General features: G+C 44.0%; 1 protein-coding gene across 1 annotated transcript in view; it reads left to right on the forward strand.

The window, feature by feature from the left end:
- The window catches only part of LOC126253588 (aspartate aminotransferase, cytoplasmic-like), a 77,094-nt gene that overhangs the window by 11,632 nt on the left and 39,752 nt on the right, over positions 1-25,710 (forward strand). The window contains exon 2 of the mRNA XM_049955021.1: positions 15,692-15,873. Within this exon, the coding sequence (XP_049810978.1) occupies positions 15,692-15,873 (182 nt within the window). The remainder of the gene's footprint in view (positions 1-15,691; positions 15,874-25,710) is intronic.

Below are 25,710 nucleotides of genomic sequence, written 5' to 3' on the forward strand. Positions count from 1 at the left end.
CGAATAAATGGATATAATACAATGTCGCTGAGAATTTGCCACTGTAGCGTTTGTTTCGGTGGCGCGATTAAACGAATTAGTTGCGGTCGGAAGCTTGTAGAGGAATATGGCGAAGTCTGCCTAAAATTTCCATCGGTGTCAACGAACACTTGCAACATCATCAAAAAATGGTTCAAATGGCTCTGAGCACTATGCGACTTAACTTCTGAGGTCATTAGTCGCCTAGAACTAATTAAACCTAACTAACCTAAGGACATCACACACATCCATGCCCGAGGCAGGATTCGAACCTGCGACCGTAGCGGTCACGCGGTTCCAGACTGAAGCGCCTTTAACCGCACGGCCACACCGGCCGGCCTGCAACATCATCACGATGTCGAAAGCAGTTTGCTGACGCTAAACGAGACGAATCATGTTCGATCAGAGAGTAATTTAGTTTCCTTCATTTCCTAACGGAGCGTGCTCACTGTTAGCACCATGTCTTTGACGACAGACGAACACAGTGGACTAACTGCATAATTTGAGTCGAATGTAAAAATGTTCTACTTCCAGAGATGTAGGAGCAAGCAGATTAAACGTGCACCAAGAACGTATCTAAGAAACTCTCTACAGTACGAGACAGAAAAGAGTTGTCGCGTCCGATGTTAGTATTGCTGCAAGAGATAACAGCCTGTCGTTCTTCAATTCGGCCATCGGGTCTAAACTGGCTCCCGCGACGTTCTGGAGCGGCGCGGGGTTCGGTGTCCCTGACGTTGCGTTTCTCCATGAGCGGCGTTGCGTAACGATGCCGTGCGTGGTGTGAGTAAACAGGAGGGCGCGGCCCCTCTGCCGTGGCCGCCGGCCAATGGCGTTGCTGCCCTGCCCTGACGTCATGTGGCGTGGTTCGGCCACTCAATGGTCGTGGTCTGCTGCTGCCGCTCACCGGCTCCCAGCGTTGCGCAACTTGTTTTGTCGTTTACCGACAGCGACGAGGCTCAGCCACTTAGGAAAGCGCGTAAAGTTATGCAGTTCTTGTTCGCTGTGATGACAATTGTCCAGGAGCGGAAATATTGCGCATGTTTGCGTGAGATAATCGGGCATATCTATAGTTGCGTGTTCTTGTCTCAGTCGATTTCTTGAAGTAAGAGGGCCTATCGCAGCGCCCCTGGCGTTTTATTCTTGGACTGAGCCTTGTTGCAACGAGTGGTTCTTTTCGTTACATGTCTGCGTCAAAATTGCATGTGTCGTGAGAGCTGGTTGCTGTGCAATTTGGCACTTGAATGGCGAAAATTAATTTATGAGGGACCATCCGTTTTACCAGAAAATCTCAGTATAGTAGTAGAATGATAATAGAACAAGCAACAACAACAGAGTTTATTAATGACCAAAGGAAAATTCGTAGTGCATGTTCTTGACAAAGGTCGTATGGTAAATTCTCCACACATGTGTCGGCCAAACAAAACATCTATATTTATCTGACCAAGAAAAATGTACTCTTACAAACATAACAAACGATATTTAGATGGCTCTAAACAATGGATTTTCACTTTATCTTTTGTTCAAAAATGGTTCAAATGGCTCTGAGTGGTATGGGACTTAACATCTGAGGTCATCAGTTCCCTAGAACTTAGACCTAACTAAGGACATCACACACATCCATGCCCGAGGCAGGATTCGAACTTGCGACCGTAGCGGTCGCGCGGTTCCAGACTGAAGCACTTAGAACCACTCGGCCACAACGGCCGGCCTTTATCTTTTGTGTCTGGATTTCTTTCTAAGTGCCAAAAACAACGAAAATTATTTTTCTCGTGAAATAGATTTGACTTTTTCGCTGTTGAAACAATTTTCATTAAAATGACGTTCATCTATATTCTTATTCATTCTCTGTGCAGGCTTTTTTGTCAGGGCATTTCAAAACATAAATATCTTTCTGTTTTCCGGTATTTCGTCTGTTTTGTGGACGAGAGTAGGAAGAACACCAGGCCCTTTTGCAACCTTTGCAATGCGTCACGGAAGCAAAGTAAACAACAAAAAGAAGGTTAAGAAGATACGTAAACATAGAATCAGTTACTGTAACAAGAGCGAAATCGGCCAAAGTAGGTGAACCTCGATGTTAGGAGACAATGCCACAGTCCGTTGTTTCTGCGCATGCGCAGCCTGCAGCATTCTCAACAGCTCCACGCACAGCACAGGCAATTGATCAATGACGTCAGTCTCCACCACGCGACATACTTGGCGGCTTATTTACATGCTGGCACCCGACGTGCATCCACAACGAGGAGTCGATTTCGTCCAAAAAGTCGCTTGTATAAAACGGGCTTACGGCGCTCAATTGTGCGATCATTAGCGTGCGTCACTGGGTGAACACTATACGAATGGTAAGTGACTTCGTTAAGTGAACATCGAAAAAGCACGTCAAAGTAGGCAACGTTTACAGCTGAACGCATTAGAAATCCCACGACAATTAATTAATATACTGTCCTAAGAACAAGCATTCTAAAAATCGTTTGTAACGATTAGAGTGAAACATATATTACATGGTGTACTGAAAAACGCGCCCAGTGAAAAACGCGCCCAGAAAGGGTCGAGGACGGGTCCGCTAATCCCCTTGCCCGGCAGACAAAAGAGTTGAGGGACGCTACCTGGAGGTTTCCGAGCTGGAGTTTTCAGCCGTCAGACACACACACACACACACACACACACACAGAGAGAGAGAGAGAGAGAGAGAGAGAGAGAGAATTAAGTTTCTACCATACACCACTTTAAACCGCAGTAAATACAAGAGATTACTTTCTTTTGCTTCACTTGCTGTACCATTCAGCTATCATTATCAATATCATTTTCATTATAACAACTGCACTTCTTGAATACTCAGAAATATCAAGTGACTCTATACTTGGCGATTAGTATTGTCACTTAATTTTAACTCTTAATTTATAAAAACTAGCGACCAATTGGGGTGGTGACTCTTGAATGAGAAGTATAATTGTGAAGGGTTGACTCAGAAAAGGGTTCGCTTTTGTTTTGGTGTATTGTAAAACACATATACAGTATTTTAAAAATAATCTGATTTCCATCACACTTTATCCATGCTTTGGACTGGCTAAAGAGCAAAAGTCATTTAGGCGTGTTTAAAATCAGCTTATAAGCATCGTCAATATTTTTAAAAAAATTTTTATTATTTTTTATATAAGTTGCTATTTACATTTGAACACTATTGTATCTATATACACTCCTGGAAATGGAAAAAAGAACACATTGACACCGGTGTGTCAGACCCACCATACTTGCTCCGGACACTGCGAGAGGGCTGTACAAGCAATGATCACACGCACGGCACAGCGGACACACCAGGAACCGCGGTGTTGGCCGTCGAATGGCGCTAGCTGCGCAGCATTTGTTCACCGCCGCCGTCAGTGTCAGCCAGTTTGCCGTGGCATACGGAGCTCCATCGCAGTCTTTAACACTGGTAGCATGCCGCGACAGCGTGGACGTGAACCGTATGTGCAGTTGACGGACTTTGAGCGAGGGCGTATAGTGGGCATGCGGGAGGCCGGGTGGACGTACCGCCGAATTGCTCAACACGTGGGGCGTGAGGTCTCCACAGTACATCGATGTTGTCGCCAGTGGTCGGCGGAAGGTGCACGTGCCCGTCGACCTGGGACCGGACCGCAGCGACGCACGGATGCACGCCAAGACCGTAGGATCCTACGCAGTGCCGTAGGGGACCGCACCGCCACTTCCCAGCAAATTAGGGACACTGTTGCTCTTGGGGTATCGGCGAGGACCATTCGCAACCGTCTCCATGAAGCTGGGCTACGGTCCCGCACACCGCTAGGCCGTCTTCCGCTCACGCCCCAACATCGTGCAGCCCGCCTCCAGTGGTGTCGCGACAGGCGTGAATGGAGGGACGAATGGAGACGTGTCGTCTTCAGCGATGCGAGTCGCTTCTGCCTTGGTGCCAATGATGGTCGTATGCGTGTTTGGCGCCGTGCAGGTGAGCGCCACAATCAGGACTGCATACGACCGAGGCACACAGGGCCAACACCCGGCATCATGGTGTGGGGAGCGATCTCCTACACTGGCCGTACACCACTGGTGATCGTCGAGGGGACACTGAATAGTGCACGGTACATCCAAACCGTCATCGAACCCATCGTTCTACCATTCCTAGACCGGCAAGGGAACTTGCTGTTCCAACAGGACAATGCACGTCCGCATGTATCCCGTGCCACCCAACGTGCTCTAGAAGGTGTAAGTCAACTACCCTGGCCAGCAAGATCTCCGGATCTGTCCCCCATTGAGCATGTTTGGGACTGGATGAAGCGTCGTCTCACGCGGTCTGCACGTCCAGCACGAACGCTGGTCCAACTGAGGCGCCAGGTGGAAATGGCATGGAAAGCCGTTCCACAGGACTACATCCAGCATCTCTACGATCGTCTCCATGGGAGAATAGCAGCCTGCATTGCTGCGAAAGGTGGATATACACTGTACTAGTGCCGACATTGTGCATGCTCTGTTGCCTGTGTCTATGTGCCTGTGGTTCTGTCAGTGTGATCATGTGATGTATCTGACCCCAGGAATGTGTCAATAAAGTTTCCCCTTCCTGGGACAATGAATTCACGGTGTTCTTATTTCAATTTCCAGGAGTGTACATCTTCTGATAAATTCAGTCAAGTTTTTGTAGGTAGGATATGGCTTTCAAGCAATCCTTGATCTCACCATCCTCTTCGTATTCTTTACTATTTTTCCCAACCTTTCATCACGTTTCATGTAAACTGTTTTTTTTCGTTTACCTTCCATGCTCAGTTCTGCCCTCAGTAAGGCCCACGCTGAATTTGCTGCTTCTCTTTTCCAACACTTAATAACGTCATTAATTTTCGGAATTGGTTTAGCAAGCATGTTATTAATTTTGTGGTGCCAAGCTTCTACTGCGTTGATTGTTCGGTGGCGCTGTTTGTAGCAGCTCCAAAGGTTGACAGGGGTTTCTTCATTTTACAACCATCTATCTGCGAAGTAGTCAAAAAGCTCAGAAAGTTTGATGATATCCGGTGCATGTGAATGTATCTCCAGCCAACCATCACATACATCTTCAGGCCGTAGAAATGCCAGCGCAGCACACATGCGAACATGTTGTCTCACTTCTTCGTTTTCTTTATAACCATAGTAAGTCCTAGCTCTTGAACTTTTCTCCAGAGACACTTTTTCATATGGAAATAACATCATTGCACTTCAGCTGTCGGAAATACAACTTTAATTGCTGAAATCGCAGCTGATTCGAAGTCTATGGTCACGTTTGATGGTTTCCATTCTGGAATTTTTGCATCATATTTCGGAAAAGACGGACGTACGTCTCTTTTCTTTGGCAGTAGTGCAAAGGTAACTGGATGGATGTTTTTGTCTCATTATTTGTACTCCCAAAGTCGGCGTGAATGGTGTATATTTGTGAAAACTGTCTGCTGCAGCACTTGAAAGTACCGTCCATAAAAAAAAGTTTTGTTTACTCCTATGAGCCTTTCTTCCTGCCTTTCCGCTAAAAACTATTATCCTCTCTCCTAGTTTGTCGTTGCTTAACAGAAAATTGCTGCCATCGTTCATAGCTAGTAAATCTGCCTTTAGGTCAATTTTTTCTCTTGTCGGTGGATCTCTCTCATTTCCCTGTGATTTTGCCCGCTGGTAGTACAAAGCTCTCTTCGTTGTTTTCTGCTTTGGCATTTCAGTGACAAAATCATAGCCTTGATTATGCAGGCAACCCATCTCCTCTGAATACATTTTTGAAATAGACGTCTCTTGTCCTCTTCTTTGCGTGGTTCAAAGTCTTCCTTACTTCCAACCGAGCAACATCCGGAGGTCCACATTGATGCTCGAATGAAAAAAGCACCGTAGAATCCTTCGTTTTCAGCATTTCTCGGCAGTGGTTTGCTCTCTGTCTTGAACAGTGCCACGTTACTGTTCCATCTTCTTTAGTTCTCTTCACTATGTAAGAATAACCTTCGTAGTAGCAACATGGCTTACCGTGATTAGTGGTTGAAAATTCCATATCTGAACTACTGTGTCAAGAATACACGAATCGCGCGATGTGAACTCTTCCGACGGTGTCCGGACAGTTGCCACGCGGGACATTTGCCACGATTTTACCTGCTCCGAGGGGTTGGGTCCCTTGTCTCCCCTCCTCCTCCTCCTCCTCCTCACTCGCCCGCCCAGTTTGCTTTCGAAGTTCCTAACGTGACCATCAGTATGGAAGTTATTACAACGAACAAGGGCAGGCCTCCTGCTCATTACAAAGGTTACGCGTATCTTAAACAGAGGGAATCTAAAGAAGGTGGTGTTACATGGTTGTGCTTACGCCGAAAAACGGATCATTGCAAGGGAAAGTGGTTTCGAGGAACGGAGAAGTGTTGAACGTATTAGAACATCTCTGTGGACCACCTGACGATGCGGCTCCGAAAGTGAGAAAGCAAGTGGAAAGGGCGAAGAGAAAGTCTCGAGAAGAAACTAAACAGTTATCGGTGATATACGCGGATGAAATGGCAAATCTACATAATAAAGTTTATGACTTTATTACAGTGATGCCTAATTCAGAATCTATGAAGAGAACCATGCGTAGTCGATGGAGTCAAGCGCGGGGGAACCAACAAAAGCCTAATAACTCTTATGAAATTGATCTTCATGAAGACCTATTAAAAATGGGAGATGGCAGTAGCTTTCTTCTGGAAAACGATAGATAAGAGGAGAGAATAATGATTTTCAGTGGAAGCAAAGGAAAAGAAAGTTTAAAAACACGTTCCCATTTTTTAGTGGATGGAACATTTAAGAGCTGATGCAAGCAGTTTGTACAAATCTACACCATACACGTAGAATTAGGAGGCCCGATTAAAGAAACAAACATTCTTCCTATTGTATTTGCAGTGCTCCCTTATAAGAAGAAAGATACATATGTTCGTCTGATAAAATAGGCAGTCCCTGAGTGGTGTCCTAAACAAGTAAAGGTCGACTTTGAGGCAACTGCGATATCGGCCATTCGTCAAGGTTTTCCCACAATTGAAAAAATGTATTCTCCGTTCCTCGAAAGCAGCTTTCCCTTGCAATGATCCGCTTTTTGGCGTAAGCACATCCATGTAACACCACCTTCTTCATATTCCCTCTGTTTAAGCCAGAGGGGCACTAAGGCTTTGTGTATCAGACAGTCGGTGGCTGTGCCTAGTACCGGGGGGAGGGGCGGGGGGCAGGTCCCTGTGTCCGAGGAGTAGGTAGTTTACGGTGATTAGGACGGCCCGGGCGCGGGTAAGCCCGACACAGAGGGAGCAGGTATTGGGCGCGAACCTCACTGGGCGCGATTTTCATAGAGTCATATTACATCAGGTGTCACCCTGAGCACTAATTAATAATATTACATTCAGAAGTGTTAAAACACATGAAAATTTTAAGATAAGTCCAATTGTGACAAGTTCCACGTAGAAATATGAAAACTTATCTACAGGGTGGAGAAAAGGGACCCGATAAGAGGCCACAGAGCAGGGTAGGAGAGTCGAATCGAGCAATATTTTTCTAGTAACCACAGGTCAGAAGTGCACCCTTGCGGCTAAACGGACATAAAACAAGAGTCAATAATACACTCCTGGAAATTGAAATAAGAACACCGTGAATTCATTGTCCCAGGAAGGGGAAACTTTATTGACACATTCCTGGGGTCAGATACATCACATGATCACACTGACAGAACCACAGGCACATAGACACAGGCAACAGAGCATGCACAATGTCGGCACTAGTACAGTGTATATCCACCTTTCGCAGCAATGCAGGCTGCTATTCTCCCATGGAGACGATCGTAGAGATGCTGGATGTAGTCCTGTGGAACGGCTTGCCATGCCATTTCCACCTGGCGCCTCAGTTGGACCAGCGTTCGTGCTGGACGTGCAGACCGCGTGAGACGACGCTTCATCCAGTCCCAAACATGCTCAATGGGGGACAGATCCGGAGATCTTGCTGGCCAGGGTAGCAACAGTGTCCCTAATTTGCTGGGAAGTGGCGGTGCGGTCCCCTACGGCACTGCGTAGGATCCTACGGTCTTGGCGTGCATCCGTGCGTCGCTGCGGTCTGGTCCCAGGTCGACGGGCACGTGCACCTTCCGCCGACCACTGGCGACAACATCGATGTACTGTGGAGACCTCACGCCCCACGTGTTGAGCAATTCGGCGGTACGTCCACCCGGCCTCCCGCATGCCCACTATACGCCCTCGCTCAAAGTCCGTCAACTGCACATACGGTTCACGTCCACGCTGTCGCGGCATGCTACCAGTGTTAAAGACTGCGATGGAGCTCCGTATGCCACGGCAAACTGGCTGACACTGACGGCGGCGGTGCACAAATGCTGCGCAGCTAGCGCCATTCGACGGCCAACACCGCGGTTCCTGGTGTGTCCGCTGTGCCGTGCGTGTGATCATTGCTTGTACAGCCCTCTCGCAGTGTCCGGAGCAAGTATGGTGGGTCTGACACACCGGTGTCAATGTGTTCTTTTTTCCATTTCCAGGAGTGTATAATTACTTGCTCCAGCTAATAACTATTACGCTAAACAGCTCAGCTGTTAATTATATCAGCCGAAGACATTCGTTTCAGTTGAGCAGTCAGACCTGGGAACACTCTGAATTCTAATCCTTGGCTGGTTATGTTGGACACGAAGTTTCTGTGTTAACTGGGTTAAGATTGACTATTAAATCAACTACGCTAAAAGTACGGTAATACTATAATCAAAATATAACACAGCAGCAGCAAAACCACACCGATACTCCCACCTGTACACCTTAGATCGCGAATGGTACCCGGGAAGAATGATTTCTGGTGAGCCTTCGTGTGTGCACGAATGTCTGTGATTTTATCTTCACGGTCTTCTCTGGAGCTGTATGCGAGAGGAAGCAATATACTGGCTGACTCTTCAAGGAATGTACGCTCTTGAAATTTTGATAGGAAGTCTCATCGCAATGTACAACGCCTCTCTTTTACTGTACGTCACGGTAGCTGAATAAGCATTTCTGTGATGCTTTTGTGTTTACTAAATGAATCCTTCAAAAAACGCGCTGCTCCTCTTTGGATCTTCTTTATTTCCTGTATCAGTCTTGCTTGGTTAGGGTCCCAGACTGAGAAAAAATACTCAAGGTTAGGTCTGACGAGGATTTTGCAAGTCCCTCCTCCATGCGTGATACACACTTCCTAAGGTTTCTCCTAAGGAATGCCTGCCATCTGTCTTTCCTATGATTAGTTTTATGTGATCGTTGCACTTTCAGTCGCTCGACAGGCTTGCTCTCAGATATTTAATGAATGTGATCGTTTTCAACGATCCTTCGGAAACGATGTAACATAAAAAATACAAAATAATGAAATGGCGCTTGTCTGGAACAAAGATTTAGCTTTGTTCTGTATTTTATGGTCTCGGTTTTAGCAATAAATAGTTAATAAATTAAAAAAATAGCGTACTACTCCATGCGGAAATGCCCGAAGAGTGATTTCAGAAAGATATCTTTATTGGTGTGCCTGCAGTCCATTCCGTCAGCTTGACGCACGCGGTATTTGTGACTGCGCAGAACTGGAATTGGCTATTGCTTACGGCGAGCCCCAATTGAAGCTGTTTTGTTGAGTGGTGGACTGCGCAGTAAGCTATGTGCGTAGGCGCCAGACGTAGACGAGCCGGAATGCGCGCAGGTCAACAAGTGTCTCTCAATGACGTGGGGTCACCGCTAGCTTGTGGGCCTGCTTGCTTCGTCAAAAACATGCGCCCTCGCACTCTATGTGACGCTTGTTTCGCTCACACAGATCTCGCTCCTTAACGAATCGTTTGCGTCAGTATTTATACGCCTGTACATGTACGCAGCCAGCAACGCTTTGGTGCTGATAGTATAGCAAGTGTACCAGGGAGAAGACACCCTCCAGCTGTCTAGCAGCAACAGCAAGTAGTCTGTACAACTTAAGAACGAGGTAGATAAAGTAACATAATACGCTCTAAGACAAAAAAAGGACACACCACGAAGGAGTTGTGCAAGTTGGTCACAAATTGATAGTCATTAGAAGATCGACGGAAAATGCAAAACTGTAAACTTTGGCTGCCTATGGATGAATGTTTGATGCGCAGCTGGCAAAAGTAGTAAACAGGGGAGATATCCACACGAGGGCATAAAATCTTTGACAGTTTCATTCCGTGTTCTCAGTAGGACAATAACTATGCCTCGCACACAGGCGCGTGAAAAATATACGCAGATGCCAGTATTTGAGACAGGACGTGTAGTTGGGCTCAGAGAAGCCGGTCTGGCTAATCGGTGGACCGCTCGACATTTTAGTAGGAGAGATGCCACTATTCGTTGGAAAGAATGGGTGAACCACGGCCGAACACAAGGGCCGAATGCGGTGTCAAGAAGGAAGCGGTCGACCTAGGGAGACGACGGAACGTGTGGGACGGAGCAATCGTCAAAGAGATACTCAGAGACCCGAAGTCATCATTGTCATCGATCCGACGTGCAACTGGTACGTCATTGACTACAAGGGCTATTAACACGATGCTCACAGAAAGGGCTCCTTGGGCCGACTACCAATGACCTCTGTACACTAAATAGTTCGTCTGCAATGGTGCCGGGCAAATTCGGCCTAGGATCTCACTGACCGAAGTAGAACTGTGTTCAATGATGAGTTCCGCTTTGGACTGAGCCCCGATGACAAGGGATGACCCAGACTGCGGAGGGATACCAACCTCAATGTCGCCCGCCATACTGTCCGACAGTCAGAAGTGATCGTCTCGGGTGCAATTTCATTTCGTATCAGGACCGCTTTGGTTTTCATCCGCTGCACCTTACAGCACAGCGGTACCTCGACGATATTCTACGCCCCATTTTCTTGCGCTTCATTGCAAACCATCCTAGACTTATCTTTCAACAAGATAATGCCCGCCCGCACACGGCGAGAGTATCTACTGCTTAGGATAAGCCAAACTCTAGCATGACCAACAAGTTCGTCGGATCTCTGCCCAGTTGAGAACGTTTGGAGCTTTGTGGTTTGGAGCACTGTGGAGAGGGCCCTCTAACCAGTTCCGGATTTCGACGGACTCACTTGCCAATTGGACAGGATTTACCACGATGTACCTCAGGAGAACATCCAACAACTTTATCAGTCAGTGCCAAGCCGAAGAACTCCTTGTATAATGTACAGAGGTGGACCAATGTGTTACTGATTTGCTCGATTTGTAAAGTCTTTCCTCTTGAATAAATCATCCAATTTTTCCGAAAATGGACTAATGTGTCAGTCTGTACATGTTTATCACCTCTATAGATTTCCGTGTCATTCACTTAATTCCTTCGTAGCGTGGCTTCTTTTCTTTTTTAGATACTATTTAAATAACGTTATTGTGCACGGAAATGAAATAATATTGTCAGAATAAAGCAATTGATTTGGAAATTCTCTCTACATTCCGTTAGGCAATAAGATGAAAAGCATTCTGATCCATCTACATTTACACTCCTGGAAATGGAAAAAAGAACACATTGACACCGGTGTGTCAGACCCACCATACTTGCTCCGGACACTGCGAGAGGGCTGTACAAGCAATGATCACACGCACGGCACAGCGGACACACCAGGAACCGCGGTGTTGGCCGTCGAATGGCGCTAGCTGCGCAGCATTTGTGCACCGCCGCCGTCAGTGTCAGCCAGTTTGCCGTGGCATACGGAGCTCCATCGCAGTCTTTAACACTGGTAGCATGCCGCGACAGCGTGGACGTGAACCGTATGTGCAGTTGACGGACTTTGAGCGAGGGCGTATAGTGGGCATGCGGGAGGCCGGGTGGACGTACCGCCGAATTGCTCAACACGTGGGGCGTGAGGTCTCCACAGTACATCGATGTTGTCGCCAGTGGTCGGCGGAAGGTGCACGTGCCCGTCAACCTGGGACCGGACCGCAGCGACGCACGGATGCACGCAAAGACCGTAGGATCCTACGCAGTGCCGTAGGGGACCGCACCGCCACTTCCCAGCAAATTAGGGACACTGTTGCTCCTGGGGTATCGGCGAGGACCATTCGCAACCGTCTCCATGAAGCTGGGCTACGGTCCCGCACACCGTTAGGCCGTCTTCCGCTCACGCCCCAACATCGTGCAGCCCGCCTCCAGTGGTGTCGCGACAGGCGTGAATGGAGGGACGAATGGAGACGTGTCGTCTTCAGCGATGAGAGTCGCTTCTGCCTTGGTGTCAATGATGGTCGTATGCGTGTTTGGCGCCGTGCAGGTGAGCGCCACAATCAGGACTGCATACGACCGAGGCACACAGGGCCAACACCCGGCATCATGGTGTGGGGAGCGATCTCCTACACTGGCCGTACACCACTGGTGATCGTCGAGGGGACACTGAATAGTGCACGGTACATCCAAACCGTCATCGAACCCATCGTTCTACCATTCCTAGACCGGCAAGGGAACTTGCTGTTCCAACAGGACAATGCACGTCCGCATGTATCCCGTGCCACCCAACGTGCTCTAGAAGGTGTAAGTCAACTACCCTGGCCAGCAGGATCTCCGGATCTGTCCCCCATTGAGCATGTTTGGGACTGGATGAAGCGTCGTCTCACGCGGTCTGCACGTCCAGCACGAACGCTGGTCCAACTGAGGCGCCAGGTGGAAATGGCATGGCAAGCCGTTCCACAGGACTACATCCAGCATCTCTACGATCGTCTCCATGGGAGAATAGCAGCCTGCATTGCTGCGAAAGGTAGATATACACTGTACTAGTGCCGACATTGTGCATGCTCTGTTGCCTGTGTCTATGTGCCTGTGGTTCTGTCAGTGTGATCATGTGATGTATCTGACCCCAGGAATGTGTCAATAAAGTTTCCCCTTCCTGGGACAATGAATTCACGGTGTTCTTATTTCAATTTCCAGGAGTGTATATTCTGCAAACCGCTGTGAATTATATAGCGGAGGATACTTCCACACCATTTGAGAATGGAGCTAGGAAGTTTTTATTGCTTAAACACCTTTGCGTGTTGTAATTAATATCGGCTTCACTGAATCTACGGGAGCGATTCGTAGCGGGTTGTAGTATATCCATAGGTCCCTCACTTAATAATGGTTCTCAGAACTTTGCAGGTAGGCCTTCTCGGGTTAGTTGGCACCAGTTCGGATCTTTCAGCATCTTCGCGACGCTCTACCGGTGGTCAGGCGATCCTACAACGATTCGTCCTGCCCTTCACTGTATAAGGTCAAAATCCCCTGTTAGCAGTACCTGATGTGGATCGCACACTCTTAAGCAGTATTATAGTATGGATCGATGAGTGTTTTGTTAGCAATCTCCTGGGTACTTTCTCGGTATTCTACTACTGAACCAAAGTCAACCACGTGCTTTATCTGCGACTAAGTCTCTTCGGTCATTCCATTTTATTTCCCTACGAGTTGACTCCAGTGGGTCCAATTTTGACTCCTTCATATTGTAGTCAGAAGGTGTTACTGTACATTTTCGCCTCTTCTGCGCAATTTTACATTTCTGAACATTTAACACAACTTGCCAGTATATGCAGCACTTCGAAATCTTATCAAAATCTTACAAATAATTTCTTTAATTTTTAAGATAGTGCTTTATTATAGACAACTACAGAATTAGCAAAAAGTGTCAGGTTACTTTTGATACTGTCTGCCAGATCATTAACATATAACACAAAGAGCAACCGTCTACGAATGAAAGCTTCGCCTCCGTTTGGTTAAACGGAATAACAGCAATTTATTGTTCCGTGGTTAAATCCGGGTCATATGTCATTTCCTCCTGAGTTTGGAGATGATGCGGGCTTTGGGTACGGAAAGGAATGCACTTGTGTCCGGAAAGCCAATTTTTTTGTAGTTTTCCCAGTAGTAAGTTAGGTGACATCAGGTTTTTATAAAATCACCTAGAGGGAGATACTAAGGGTTTTGAGTTGAAATTTGGGTTGGCCGCTAATTGACCTCTTTATTTAAAAATAGAGTTTTAAATATAAATCTGATGATAAAATCTTAAATTTTCTCGTTCTGAAAAAAGGCAATGTTTAAGAATTGAAATCTGGCTTGCAACATTCATTTCATATGAGTGATAGAATGTTAAAGGTCACAAAAAATTATGAAGTTTGGAGTTCATCTGATAAGGCGTTAATTTGTTTGACAAACGAGCAGAATTAAAAAAAAAACCATGACATTCGCCCCAGGGGGAGCCGTAGTGGAGATGAGGTCGCGTCCTTTGCTTATGCAAGACCTGCTCGCGCGTTTGACTCGTTCCGACACAACTGGTTCACCTCTTGTTGTGCAACCCGTACGCAATAGGTTGTCGTGCAGTTGTCGCCCTGTCGTTAGGTGTTCTAGTGAACATAGCTGTTATGGCGTTCATTGTCGCTACCTGAACGTTTGGTCGTTTCCGATATTAACAAGTGTGATATTTTTAATGCAAGATTAATTGTTTGTACTTCTGTGGATAAATAAAGACGGGATACAAAACTAATCATACGAATATTCTAGTCGGTTAATAATTATGTATATATTCCGTGATGTTCCGGAACGGCAGCTGGTTGTCGTTCACTATCACACACGATATTTCATCCGAGAATGTGCAAGTCATCTTCATGTGAGCCGCCAGATGCTGACACGGACTCTGTTTTGTTTTTGTTACTTCAGTTCCCCATTAGTGGGCGGGATGGCAGCAGATAAAACCGATGAAGATCTGCTGAAATCCATCGGAATGTGTGACACTAGGCTTTACTTCATTTCAAATACAAGAAACTACAAAAGAGACATCAATATTACAGCAAAAGTTTTTAAAAATTAATGATTTTACTCTAAACAGAGAATCTGTTATAATGATTATGTGACAAGTTCAGTTTGTGTACTAGACTGGGATTCGATTCTAGATCCTTGCTTTTCGCAGGCAGTGTGCTATGAACTATGCTGTCCCAGTACACCTGAGGATCTGAAACCTACAGCTGTATTTAAAGGTCTCACTTTATCTACTATCGATTTCAGCGCTACAATCCACCATCTTCAGGCCTCTCTATAAGTGTTTAGTCACCATAATATATTTCAATAGAAGCCACAATCAATTCGATGCCTGCAATGATGAATTCCTCCCTTCTTGCTTATGGAACTGACAGTCCAAGTATATCAACAAGCATTATGTTTATGATGGCAGTTGTCTGTGTCCAATTCATCATGGAGGGGCCTAAAGATGGTGCATTACAGTGCCAAAATAGTTAGCAAAAAAGCAATATCTTTAAATACAGGGTAAATTCATGTTCGACGGATCACTTTGCACGATAAGTCGTAATCTTATGGATCGAGCATTTTTGCATTCCCCTTCTGTGAACATGGTTACATGCTGAATATATACTGAGTTAGTGGAGGATTCATTCATACTAAAATAATAGTGGCAGCTGGTGTACCCCATCCTATCTGTAGATGGATGTGCGAAGAACAACTTCAACATGTCCATGAATGAATCTATCTGATGCACAGATTTGCTTCGACAACTTTGTTTTACTTGATACAAGAAAACAACATTTCTGGAACTTATTGTACAAATTACCCTCAGACCCTTTAAAAGTGTGTAATCATACAACACTCTGCTGAGCCGGTAACGCTAACTTGTGATATTTCTACTTTACTGTGGCAGAGCAAGGCACTGGCACTGTTAGCATTAGTTAAGCAGTGTTCTCCCATATTTGCAGCGTACCGGACAGAGGAGGGCCGGCCGTGGGTGATGCCATGGGTGTACACGGTGAGGCAGCAGTTGGCTCACGACCCGACTCTCAACCACGAGTACCTCCCCTTCCTGGGCTGCGAGCGCTTCACCAGGTGTGCCAATGAACTGCTGCTGGGCGACAACAGCCCAGCCATACACCAGGGCAAGGTGCGTATGCATGCAGGATCTACTAGATCTACTAGTGTGACAGTGTAGGCTTTCTTGGGGTAGTAAGTCTTGAAAGTCTCCTCGGGTTCGCTGTCGGATCTTAAAATTAACATGATTCAGTATTTCGGCAATCCGTCTGTCCTCAAAAATGGTTCAAATGGCTCTGAGCACTATGGGACTCAACTGCTGTGGTCATAAGTCCCCTAGAACTTAGAACTACTTAAACCTAACTAACCTAAGGACAGCACACAACACCCAGCCATCACGAGGCAGAGAAAATCCCTGACCCCGCCGGGAATCGAACCCGGGAACACGGGCGTGGGAAGCGAGAACGCTACCGCACGACCACGAGATGCGGGCCGTCTGTCCTCCATCTTCAGGACAACGCTGCTGTTGACTCCCGCTGAAAGCTGATGCCAAGGTTAAAAATCGTTGTCCTGTATAGTCGTCCGCACTGTACGTGTTGCATGCGCCGCCCATCACAGTTGCCACACTCCAAGACTGGACAGGTGGCGCCGACCTTAGTAGAACACTGTAACAGGACTTCAGGTTTCCAATTAAGGTGCTTCAAGAGATAATTACATAATACATTTTCCGTCTGGCCTCATGGACGTGACGCTCTCAACAGGTTTTTGGACCACTCCAGCTGTTCTCATCCTACTATTAAATTTACCGTGGAGAGTGAAAACGATAAGAAGCTTCCATTTTTGGATGTTTTGGTTTATAAAAAACAATATGATACTCTGGGACACAGTGTATATCGAAAGCCGTCACACACCAATCGGTATGTGCATGCTAAGGTTGCCCTCCACCATACCAACGCAGTGGTGTCCTTAGGACTCTCGTATGCAGAGCATTATGCCATTTCCAAAGCGGACAATTTTATCCAAGAACTTGCACATTTGATGGCTGTTTTTAAGGAAAGTGGATACTCTGATAAGCAGATACGTCGGCGTATGGAGCTTGGACCACCTCCAGAAGTGTACGAAGAGGAGCATAGATCTGTGGCCTTTATCCCTTAAGGTGGGGGTATATCGTTTAAAATTGGAAGAATTTAAAAATGTTTTAAGATTGTGTGTGTTCCGTCTACCTTCCAACATTAGGGGTCTGTGAAAAATGATTTCTGGCTTAGGAAGCCTGTCATAAAAAAAATTCCGAGTCTGTGTGGGAAAGCTTACATCGGTCGTTCGATGCGCTCAGTTCAGGACAGATGCGTGGAACATCGCCAACCTACAAGGCTACAACAACCGGAAAAATCGGCAGTAGCAGAGCATTGCCTGACCGTGGGACACAGGATGCAATTTGGTGAGACTGAATTGAAGTCAACGCTTCCGATTTTTGGACAAGTGTTTATAAAGAGGCAATTAAAAATAGTCTGGCAGACATTTTGATCAATAGATATTTTCCTCTTAGCAGGACGTGGAACCTTTTACTGTCCCGCACTAAAACAGAACATTATTCGATGCGGCGAGCTTTGAAAACAGTCTCTCAGTGCGATATATCGTTGCCGTCGGTGTTCGACTAAGGGAGGCACTACAGTTCCAGTCTTGGAGGGCAGCAAAGACCGATGACCTCAGCAGTTTATGGTTCAAATGGCTCTGAGCACTATGGGACTTAACTGCTGAGGTCATCAGTCCCCTAGAACTTAGAACTACTTAAACCTAACTAACCTAAGGACATCACATACATCCATGCCCGAGGCGGGATTCGAACCTGCGACCGTAGCGGTCGCGCGGTTCCAGACTGTAGCGCCTAGAACCGCTCGCTCAGCAGTTTAGCCCCTTGGGAATTCACACACGCAGCAACTGTGATGGGAGGCGCACGAGTAGTGTACGGTACAGAGGCCCATACAGGGTGAGGATTTGCGACCTTGGTAGGAGTTTTCAGCGGGAGACAGCAGCAGCACCGTGCTCCTGAAGATGGTAGACAAATGGATCGCCGAAGTAGTGAATCATGTTGATTTTAGGATCCGGAAGAAAACCCGGGGAGACTTTCAGGATCTACTAGTGATTGCCACACCGATGTTTTTATAACAATGCAGCTAATTTTTCTTGTTCAGTGTTAATAACACTTCTACCAAAGACCACTGACATAAATAAAATGTTTTTGTAAAACACGTACGGTGTGGAAACCGAACAAACAATACAATTCCCTAGTTCTATGTATCAACTGCAAGGTGTTCTTCTCTGTTCCAGCTGTACCTGTGTACACATCAGTGCTTATTAGTTGTGAGGGGGTGGAGCATTTGGTAGAAAGTTCTGTTTAGAAAAAAAAGCTTATGATCACTTTTATTATTACAACTCGCTGGATGATAAAAGAGGGATGCTGTTCAATAGATAAAATAACTTGTAGACAGTGCCTTATGATGATAGTGGGTAAATGTGACAACTTCAAAGACCTGGGACGTCATGCAAATTTCCCTGTGACTACTCTGCTTCAACTTCCATTCATAAATACCAATACCCATTACTTAGACAAACTTCTCAAAGTCCATCCCATATTCTTCCGTTTACTGCCTTTTCTCATAATGTACAACAGTGTGCTCAAGTAAAAAACAGGTATGACCGAGCCTCCTGTCACTAAAATGACTGTGAACTGGCCGAGGTGACTGTGTTAGTCTGATAATGGAAGACGATGCTACCTACTGCCATTGTTCATCTGCGGCCTTGACAAATTTAATACCATGAGCATGTAGCAATTGAAACTTCTATTGACCCCAAACTGAAGTCTGGCAATGACTTCAGATCATCGAAAATAACCAGCTGCTTTTGTTGCTCCACAAAGATTGCCTAAAAGGATTTTAATATGAACCTTTATAACCCAATTTCTTACGGTACTTTATATCTGGGGGTTATAAACAACATAAATTTGGATGCGCAAATAGATTAGTGGATTTGGGATAGGAGTTCTATTACCTTAAATAGGATATTCTATGTTTATCTGAAATGTGTCAACAAAGTGAAATCATTGAAGGTAAAATCTTATAGGTTTCCAGGCTATATCATCTTTCTTCTACATGATCGACCTTTCGACCCATCTGCGGGGTCCATTCGAGGATACTGCAGTGTACACGGTTAGCTGAACACTGTCGTAGTGTTTCTTTCTCTTTTACAAGGGATTTACCAGTGCTTATGCTGAAGAAGTGGCGTTACTGGATACAATTCGAACGGCTACCTATGTGAGCAATTCGTCACTGGATAGGAAAGTTTTCCCGCGCTTATGCTGAACAAGATTTACTGTGTAAAGTTCCTCCGGCGGCTAATGGTGGGCTATGATCATTGAATAGAAGCGAAATGGGCAGAGCTGGACGTTGTCTGCACTGCTCTCGCATCGCGACTGTGTGTTCACTTCCCTGATGGCGGGAAGCTACGATGCCGCAAGCCCGTAGCCGTCTCCTATATCAAAGTTACATTCGCTCTGTGAAATCACTATTACTTCTCGGACTTTTCTTCCATAAATGTTGGTTTGCTTTACCAGTACACGTATGTTGTTGAAATCAATGTCGCGGTTGCAGTTCTGGTGTTCCGCTACTGCATATTTCACACTTTCCTTTAATCGTGTGTGGCATTTCTGTCCTTTAACACATTCTTTTATAGTCCCATCCGTTTTGCCTATGTACACTCTGGCACAGCCACACGTCATTTCATAGATTCAAGCAGAGTGGAGGTAGTTGGGGGCGTGCGTTTTGCGACAGAAAAGGTCTCGTGTTTTATTCCGACTGACAAAAGTGTTCTGTAAACCTTATTTCGCAGAATTCTGCGGATGCGCTCAGTAACCCCAGAAAACAATGAAAAGACGGGCCCGCGTCCTTCTTATTTCGTTCGGAAGCCCTGTCTATGGACAAACCATCGTAGGCGTTGGCCTTCATGTCTTCTTTAAGATGACCAACGCCGATTCTAGGCTGTTATTGTCACTGATACGGAAGGCACGTGAAGACTGTGTATTGACCCCCTATTTGCTTCTATACTGCGTGGGGGTGTGAATTCGTATTTAAATACCTATTTGTGTTAATAGGCTTCTATACATGCTGTGTCCTGGAGTGTTGACAGATCATCTATATATGAACACGTCTAGGCACGGAGACTGATCTCACTCTCTACCTCAAAGGCAAAGTTAACATTGGATTACACCTCAGTTAAGAAATTGTGGAATCCGTGAAGTTCTTCTTTGCTGCGTGCTTTTTAATAAACGTGTCATCCACAAAGCGAACCCAACAAGAAGACTTTAGTGGCGCATCACTTAGCGCCTGTTGTTCAGAACGTTCCGTAAAAATGTCACACGCTATTGGTGACGAGGGTGAACCTGTAGCAACACTACCACATTGCTCATAACATCCTGCTTCATCGGTCACGACAGTGCACGGTACCAGCAAGTTCCAGAAAGCCGCGCGTGAAAATGCGATTTTTCAGGGGATCATATCTTGGTGTCTATTGATCACAGAGGTAAGAAGTGCAATAGATAGCCCTTGGCCAAATGACCACTTGTACACCTGTCAGAAGAACGGGAATGCTGTAGTTATGCTCATAATTCAAACATTACACTTCCTCTATCCCAGGCAACTTGACCAATCGGCTGCTTATTTTGCATTAGGTGTATCTAGGGAGGACATTCAGAGGCTTATAAAAGCACCATGGGTGGTTCCTGAGGAAACCCCGAAAAACCATGATTTTTTGGGTACGAAAAGTACCACTTATGGAGACGACAACTTCTATAAGTTCTATTCATAGCAAATCACCTAAATTTTTACAGTATGTTTTTAAGATGATATTCTCGGAGAATATCATTACCCGTTACCGAGATCCAGAGGTTCAAAGTTGCCGTACTTATGTAGAAAACCGCAAAATCAGTTTTTCCCGCTTTTTCACAGTGGGCTTCAATTAGCTAAATAACTAATGATACCAAATGGCTCAAAATGTAACTGCACATTCTTTAAACATTCACCTACAAAGGCCATTTTCCTGTTTTCGAAAATGTGTATTCGTTATCTAGATAACCCGAAAAACCATGATTTTCATGTACCAGAAGTACCAACTGTGGGGATGGCCACTTCTGTAATCGAATCGCTCATTGTTGAAAGGCACTAAGTCCAACCTTTACAGTTTTGAGAAACGTAAAAAAATCTCTTTCTAATCTTGTAATGTAGTATGAGACACAATTGTTTGTACGTCTAAAGTACGCGCACACACACAAACACAAACACACACTCTCACACACACACACACACACACACACACACACACCATTATAATACAGCCAAAATTGTTCTGCTAAGGATGTTACTAACGATTTTATTGACAAAATACGTAACTGGACTTGGTTCCTTTCAACACGGAACGAACAGAACCTGTAACGGAGCAGTAACATTCATAATCTTTGTTTATCCCTTTATTTCCAAATGAATATCTGCATATGAAGTATGAAATTAAAAGGTAACATAAATGCAATAATTATTATTTTTTCATACAACACACGGAATTGTTTATAATTTTCTTCGGTCGAATACAACCCTATTATTGATAAAACAGCTGCTGCATAGTCATAGGTAGTCAAAACAAAACTGATAGGATAACAAGTCATACTGTTAGGAAAAGTAGGTAATGCATTTTCACTGACAAGGCCATTCTAGTATTTCATCAAAGAATGCTTTACTCGCCTCGGAAGTCGTGACATAACGATGAACCTTCTCGAGACTGAATGTTTCGTTGATTTGACTGGAACTCTTCATTCTTCGTGGGCCCTTCTCAAGTGGTTCATAAGCGGTGCATTTCTTGGTCCAGCCTGAGGCAAATAGAATTTGTGATGGACAACGCTCCCAATGAAGGGACAAGCAACAACTCTCCCAGGATGATCTGCAGAGCAGTGGAACTCGGAGAATGATGCTGGAGCAAACTGCACTTTGGCTCTTCTAGGAATGTTCTTCCCTACTGATTCATCAGTGTTGTTTTTCTGTAATGCTTAGGCCACCAAGTGTCCACATCAATGATATTAGCTCCTTCCACCATTTGTACAATAACATCTCTTTTTGCTTTAGCAATGATTGTACAATAGTATTTTGGAGTGTACATTCTGTCGCAGCACTTAATTTTTTTCTTGAAAACACCAAGACCTCTATAGCAAGGCAGGAAGGAATAACCTCTTATAGGGAAGCGGTGAATAATTTCCTCGAATCGTTTATCTTCGACCAAACCCATGCAGAAACGAATAACTGAATGATTCATATTTTGGCCTGGACACGCATCAGGACACATGTGTGGTTTCTTCGTGCTTGCTTCAATCTCGTTGATGAGGTAGTACAATATGAATGTACACAACTCATTGGCCCCGTTCTTGGCCTGACCCTCATTGATACATGTATACTACGGAACTGTTGTCCTTGAGGTTGTGTATAGTAAATACGTGCACCCATAGCTGTCTTAGGTAGAATATTTCCTGAACAGGTATATGAGGCAGAGGTAAATTTTGCATGAACTCCAAGGCAACACAGACTGTATCACTGGGCTGACATGATTCTGAACATGCTTTCATACAGGAAGAAAATTTGCGACTTTTGCGCATGTCAATATTTAGTTCACTTCCCGCTGCTAATTTAATATTTTGCGATAAGTGCAGAGACTTCTCGTTGACTTGAAGTTCTTCACAGGTGCTGAACATATCTATTTGGGGTCTACTGAATCTGTAGTCAAAGTTATTGTTGAAATAATTAACATAAAATGCATATTTTAATTTAAGATTAGGGTGATCCTCACAAAATAATTCATGCATTTTTTAAAGTTCAGCTTTGCATCCATGTACTTTACTTCTTTTCTCCCATAATTAGATGTTTTAACAAGAAACCTGAAAATATGGTCCCGAATTTCGGGCCAGATTTCATGTAATATAGTAGTTGAAAGTCAACAAAAAAGGCAATTTTTGGACATATTAAAGAGTTTCAACATGTCACCACATATAAACAATTCAACTAGAATAACAAACACCTCCAATAGCCTCATAGATAACATTTTCTCAAATATGTCAGAAACTGACATAGAGGTAACAAACATAGATTTAGGATTGTCTGACCACAATGCTCTCACCATTGAAATCCCTTTAAGGTCAAAGGAAGGTAAAGGTGTAAATAATATTTACAAAAGAAACTTCTCTGTGGACAGCTGTAATCAGTTCATAAGTATCTTAGAAAATGAAAATTGGTTAGATGTTATGAAACAGTCAAGTACAGATGAGGCATATAGTGTATTTGCATCGATTTATATGATGAACTTTGAGATGTGTTTTCCAAAGAAACAGACCAGAATCAAGTCTACTGGATACGTAAAATCAAGTTCTTGGATGACTCTTGGAATTAAGGAATCATGTGAAAACATGAAAAAACTGAATTCAGAGTTGAGGGAGTGTACAAATATTGATTTTATAGAATATGTAAAGAGGTATAGGAAAATATACCACAGAGTAATTGCAAATGCAAAGTTATTAAGTAATAATATGGAAATTAAACAGTCCAGAAATAAAACTAAAATAGCATGGGAAATTGTGAGAAAAGAAACCAGGGTACCTACCAAAGACAAGGAAATTATTCTAAAAGATGAGGAGAATAAAATGGTAGATAAATATGCCATGCCTAATTATATAAATAATTACTTTTTAAATGTACCGCAGACTTTAAGCAGGAATCTTGGGGAGCAGAATAAGATGGAAGCACCCAAGGCAGCCAGCAGTATGATGGCAGTTCCAACAAACGAAAAGGAAGTTTTAAAAGTGATTAAAAGTCTGAAGTCCAAGATGTCAGCTGGAGTAGATGAGGTGCCAATAATATTAGTAAAGAAAACAGCTAATCAGATAGCGAAACCATTAGCGCACATAGCAAACTTGTCAATGGCTGAGGGCGTGTTTCCACAAAAACTGAAAATTTCTAAAGTCATTCCCCTGTTAAAAAAGGGGGATAAACTTAAAATAGAAAACTACAGACCTGTCTCACTCCTCTCAACTTTCTCTAAAGTTTTAGAAATACTAATGAAATATAGAGTCACACATTATCTTAACATGCACAACCTGATAAACAGTAATCAGCATGGATTTCAAGCTGGGAGAAGTACCGAAACAGCTGTACTAGAAAGAAATAATCACTAAATTGGAAGAGGGAAATAGTGTAGTTGGGATAAATCTAGATTTGTCAAAAGCCTTTGACACTGTTGACCACAGCATACTTTTGAAAAAGCTTGAAGCTATAGGTATCAGAGGACCGGTAAAAAAGTGGTTTGAGTCCTATCTGGAAAAGAGGATGCAGGTGGTTGAAATTACAGCACTAAATATTAATCAAAAAATTAAACTAAGATCAGATCCGAGGGAGGTCACAGTAGGAGTACCCCAAGGAAGTGTATTAGGCCCCTTGCTGTTCCTCATTTACATTAATGATATTCAGGTGTCACAGAGAAAAGCTAGAATCATGTTATTTGCTGATGATACTAGTTTAATAGTTAGTGATACGAAGCAGTCATTGCACAGTACTGTGAACCATGCCCTACAAGATATACAAAAATGGTTTAGTGCTAACAAGCTAACACTGAATGCAAAAAAAACTAATTACGTGCAATATGGAAAAATAAGTGAACAGGACGACCTAAATCCCACCATGGAGGGCAAACAACTTGAAAGAGTACAGTGTGCAAAATTCCTGGGTATGCACATTGATGAGAAGATTAATTGGAAGGACCATGTGGTGAACTTAGCACTAAAACTAAATTCAGCATGTTTTGTGCTTAGAATAATTTCAAGAGTTTGTAGTAATGACTGTACCAGATTAGTATATTTTGGCTATTTTCAGTCCATTGCATCCTATGGGATAGTATTCTGGGGAAAAACAAATTGTCATCTAAATGAGATTTTCAAATTACAAAAACGTGCTATTCGGATAATGACCCACAGCCCACCTCAAACACATTGTAGGCCCCTTTTTAAAGCATTGAAAATTTTAACAATTCCATCATTATACATTCTGAAATGTCTGTTGGTGATCAAAAGAAATCAGGACAAAATGAAAACCAATACAGACTTCCATAATTACGATACACGGCAATGTAAAGATCTCCACATACAAGCTGTAACAAGGACCCGAAGCCAGAAACATGTATGTAATCAAGGCATCAAACTTTTTAATGCACTACCAAAACATATCAAAGAGCTGGAAAATGAGGATAAATTTAAAACTGTTCTAAAGAACCACATGCTTGACAAATGCTATTACAGCATAAGCGAATATCTCTGCGCAACTGTATAAAATATATGTTTAAGTTAATGTGACAAATGAAATTACATCAGTGCATAATAAATTATGTTATAAAAACACTTATTAGTTGTATATTGTATTAAACATAAGATAGATTAATATGAATTCAGCACAGATACAAATTTTGTAAAGATATTATATAGTTGTTAAAATGTACCCTGACAAATCCTATATCACAAATGTGATCATTGGGATGATAATAAATAAATAAATAAATGCGCCTTCTTATTAAATCCTCTCTTGTCTACTGGGTCAGCTTAGCAATCCTGAGTACACGCTTCTGCGTTATACTATATAAGCTAATGAATGCATTCCTACATACCTGCAGACGCTCTTGGTGTCTAATTACGTAATATGTTGTGGAAAAATTTCCGCTCCCAGTTTCAATAAAAGATTATTTATTCGTCACATGGCCGATTTCGGGATTGTGCCCACCCTCAGGTGTTTATACATTCATGTAAATGTTTATATTGCTGGAGATCACTGTATAAATACAAACAATTATTTGCTAGTGACTAAATAGATACATGTGGAACAATTGTAAATGACAATGTAGC

Source organism: Schistocerca nitens, chromosome 4 (assembly GCF_023898315.1).
Source record: "Schistocerca nitens isolate TAMUIC-IGC-003100 chromosome 4, iqSchNite1.1, whole genome shotgun sequence".
NCBI lineage: Eukaryota > Metazoa > Arthropoda > Insecta > Orthoptera > Acrididae > Schistocerca > Schistocerca nitens.